We start from the raw sequence: 4308 nt of genomic DNA, 5'->3' as shown, positions 1-4308 counted from the left end.
AGCAAAACATTAGGGTGAGAAATTATAAAGGTCACATGTTGTGCATGGTTTGCGAGTAATTGCGAGCGACTATTAAGCATGAGGCTCACGAGACGATTTTTTTCTCAATTTCTGAGAAAAAAAAACAGACGATAAGATTTAAGAAGAAGAATTCAGAAATTTATATAAATAAAAAAATGAATTTTATTATTTTTTTTTTGTTTAACGATTTTTCAATGAAAAATTTGGAAATCTCAGGTGCCGCTGTCCAACAAACGCCCACAACTTAATTGCCGACTACTTCTCAAACTCCCAACCAAATATATCCAATCCGCGGCTTTAACTAGGGTTAATATTTGACCCTCGTGTTTGGATTTTACTTAACCACGGTTATGATATTTTCTCGTGCGGTTTGTGGGATTGGGATTTAGGGGAAGACGAAGAGCGGCAGAGGAAAAAGAAAAAAAAAAAGGTAAAAGAGAAAAAGGAAAACCCATTTCACCTCCGCTCTCTGTATTTGAGTTTCTTCTTCGTTTTGCATTTTCATTTTCTCCACTTCATCCGTCCTGGAAAACAGAGAAACGAAAGGAAAGGAAAGGAAAGTGGGGATTCTGCTTATATTGGTTTCGTTATTTGTCGCGTGAAATAACTGCTTGTTTGTTTTCCAAGAAAGAAAAATCTTTTCCTCAATTGAGGCTGTCGCTTTCCTGGGAATGTTTATAGCCCTCCGAGACTCTTCCCTTATCTTGCCATCTTCTTTTCAGCACATTTCGCATGCCCAGTACCGGTCGGTTCTCTATCTCTCTTATATTTCCTGGGTTTTTGGGTGATTGATTTTGGGATTCGTATCTGTTTTCGTGGGGTTTTGTTAGATTTTTTTGTTTTGTTTTTTAATCTGTGGGATCTAGAGAATGTTCTGGCGACGGTGTTGTTGATAGAGGGATAATCTTGTGTGGGTATCTGATAATGGTTTGAGGAGTTCTCAAGCTTTTCTGACTGAGATTTGATCTGGGTTTTGCAATTTAGAAGCCTGTGTGTTGTGGGTGTGTTTCTATTCTTAGTTTTGGGGGTTTAGAGATGAAGATTGAGAACGGGTTGCGGAGTGTGGGTGGGAAGGATGAGGATAAGACAGTGGTTGCTGCCGTTCTGGGGACTCGAGCTTTTAATTACTTGATGTCTTGCTCTGTTTCGAACGAGAATCTGTTTATGGCTGTGAGGAATGATGAGAATTTGCAGAACAAGCTCTCGGATCTGGTGGAAAGGCCTAACGCCTCCAATTTCAGCTGGAACTATGCAATTTTCTGGCAACTTTCCCATTCAAAATCTGGTGAATGGGTTTTGGGATGGGGGGATGGATCGTGTAGGGACCCCAGGGATGGAGAGGAAACAGAGGCTACGCAAATTCTTAGTCTTCGGCTCGAAGACGACAGCCAGCAGAGGATGAAGAAAAGGGCTCTGCAGAAGCTTCACATGCTGTTTGGAGGCTCTGATGAGGATAATTATGCTCTTGGATTGGACAGGGTTACTGACACTGAAATGTTTTTTCTTGCTTCCATGTATTTCTCCTTCCCTCGTGGAGAGGGGGGCCCTGGAAAGTGTCTTGCGTCTGGGAAACATATCTGGCTTTTGGATGTGCTCAATTCGCCGGCTGAGTATTGCGTGAGATCGTATCTCGCTAAATCTGCAGGAATTCGGACGGTTGTTCTGGTACCAACTGATGTTGGAGTAGTTGAATTGGGTTCTGTGAGATCCGTGAGTGAGAGCTTAGAATTAGTGCAGTTCATTAGATCATTGTTTTCATCTCAAAATTCTCTTGATAGAGTGAGGTCATCTGCTCCGATGTCGATGATGGCTGAAAGAAAAGATGAAAACACCCCGTTTGTGAGTCCAGGGATTGCAGAAAGAGCAGAAGGGGGGATTCCTAAGGTTTTTGGGCAGAGTTTGAACTTGGGGAGCATGGGTAGATCTCATTTCAGAGAGAAACTGGCGATTAGGAAGATGGATGAGAGGTCATGGGAAGCTTGTGCTAATGGAGGTAGAATTCAGTTTCAAAGCCCCCGAAATGGCATTCACAGCCCGAGTTTAGCACATGTTCATAGTCTCAAACAGGGGAATCCGACAGAAATTTATGGTTCTCCAACTCCACCAGCAAATAATAATCACGAGCAGCAGCTCGTCAATGGAGTCAGAGATGATTTTTGTCGTAATCCGTATCAATCACAGAAGCTGGTCCAGATGCAAATTGATTTTTCTGTGGCAACATCAAGGCCTTCTGTGGTCACCCGTGTAGGTGGAGATTCGGAGCATTCAGACGTAGAGCCTCAATGCAAAGAAGAGGGGCTTGGCACTGATGAAAGACGACCACGCAAGCGAGGCAGAAAGCCTGCCAATGGTAGGGAGGAGCCACTAAATCACGTGGAGGCGGAGAGACAGCGCCGTGAGAAGTTGAACCAGCGGTTCTATGCTTTACGAGCTGTCGTGCCCAATATCTCCAAGATGGACAAAGCTTCACTGCTTGGTGATGCCATTGCTTACATTAATGAGCTTCAAGCAAAAGTCAAGGCCATGGAATTCGAACGCGAGAAATCTGGTATCACCTCAAGTGATGCAACCCCTTCGGAGGTGAACCCAGAAATAGAAAATAAAGATCTATACCCTGATGTCGACGTCGACGTTGAAGCTTCCCATGATGGAGTCATCGTGAAGGTCAGCTGCCCGTTGGAATCACACCCTGCATCAAGAGTTATCAAGGCAATGAAAGATGCTCAGATCAATGTTGTTGATTCAAAACTTTCTGAAGAAAATGACACAGTTTTGCACACATTTATCATCAAATCTCCAGGATCCGAGCAACTGACGAAGGAACAGTTGATAGCTGCGTTTTCGCGGGACTCCAATCCATTACATGCTCTATCAACAGTTGGGTAGCACAAGTACTACAATAACATAGTGCATACATAGGTTGGTTAGTATGTAGTGAAGAGCCCAACTGAAAGCTTCTTCAGAAGTTTTGATTTACAGCAGGTATTCTTACAGGAATTACACTTCCAGTGAGAAGTAGGCAAATAACTATTTATTGTTAACCAAGTAGGAGAGCAGAATTTATGTTGTTTATAGTACACATTGTTACTATTATTATTACTATTCTGTCATAATGAAGTATTCTTGCAAGATGAACTAGATCTGTAAGGTAGGAAGTTTTTTCTTTTGGGTCTAGTCAGTCAAGTGTTCTTATTGGTTTATTAAGAAGCTCCTAAATTGTTCATGTTCTTTTTAATGTCAGCTCATCACAATTCTTTTGTTCTTTACTCTCTGTCCATTACCAAACAGTCTCTGTTCTTTATACGTTGTATTTATATTCAATTTTGTTCTGATCTCTGGGGCGTTTCCTTCGACTGCCCGCAATTGGAAAACGAGTTTAGGAAGAGAAATCGGTAGCTTATTTTCTTCTGCATTTGAAGCTTTTAACTTGGAAAACATGGAAACCAGCACCTTTCTTGTTAACTGAATCTGATTGCTTCCAATCTTGAGGACTCATATTATGGTGGTCGCCTATTTAAGATATGAAGTACCAACCAGCGACAAAGATGGTATTAGGATTGTTTTATCATTTTGCCAAAGATGGCGTTTCGACCGAAGCTTGCAAACTGAGCTTTGGTTTATTTTGATTAGTTTCTGTTTCTTTTTCTTTTGCCATCACTCTCCCTTCTGTTAGGCTGTAATATCAGATGTACAGTGTATCAGAAAGATGTAGCCTTGGAAGCTTTCACCTGGTGAAGATGGGGGAAGATTCTGCCACTGAAGGTTACTCTGGCTTTTTTCTTGAACAGAATTGTACTTCAAATTCTTTTGAGAAGAAAAGATAAAGCAATGGGTTCAATTCCTTTAGCTTTAAAGGTTAAAGGGACCAAATAGAAAGATAACAAAAGCATAGGGACTAAAACAGAAACTTTAACAACTCAGGGACTGAAATGATAAACAGACAAAAGCTTTGGCCCACAATCCAAAATTTAACCATTTTACTAGCAAAAGTAGAAAATGGAGGAAGAAAAATCAAAGGAGGGGAGAATAATTTTTTGAAAATGAAAGGTAATGGTCAGAATGGTGTTGTATGTGATGCATGATAATCACACAAACCATGTGATGCATGTGAAATGCTTTTCTTTATTTTCATTTTAATATTGATATTTTATTTTTTTGTGGGTTGTAAAATTTTTGGAAAATTAAAAAAAAAAAGAGGAAATGAGAGCTTGGTGTGACATCTTGATGCCACATACATTTGGCACTTCCAATACCAATAATTGTACTTTTTTTTATAACAATTTTAAA

General features: G+C 40.6%; 1 protein-coding gene across 1 annotated transcript; it reads left to right on the top strand.

Annotated features, from left to right (window-relative positions):
* Nucleotides 1-415: 415 nt before the first annotated feature.
* AIB (ABA-inducible BHLH-type transcription factor) lies at nt 416-3287 on the top strand. The gene has a single exon (XM_022291698.2). The coding sequence runs from the start codon at nt 1057-1059 to the stop codon at nt 2905-2907; it is 1851 nt and encodes a 616-aa protein (XP_022147390.1). The 5' UTR covers nt 416-1056; the 3' UTR covers nt 2908-3287.
* The last annotated feature ends 1021 nt before the right edge of the window (nt 3288-4308 follow it).

Source organism: Momordica charantia (assembly GCF_013281855.1).
Source record: "Momordica charantia cultivar OHB3-1 chromosome 5 unlocalized genomic scaffold, Mcharantia_2.0 BLBB01000005.1, whole genome shotgun sequence".
NCBI lineage: Eukaryota > Viridiplantae > Streptophyta > Magnoliopsida > Cucurbitales > Cucurbitaceae > Momordica > Momordica charantia.
The sequence above is the reverse complement of the archived record's forward strand: the minus strand, read 5'-3'. Positions and strand labels throughout refer to the sequence as shown.

Excerpts from the sequence above, each read along its gene's own strand:
- AIB (XM_022291698.2), top strand. The coding sequence starts at position 1,057 with ATGAAGATTGAGAACGGGTTGCGGAGTGTGGGTGGGAAGGATGAGGAT.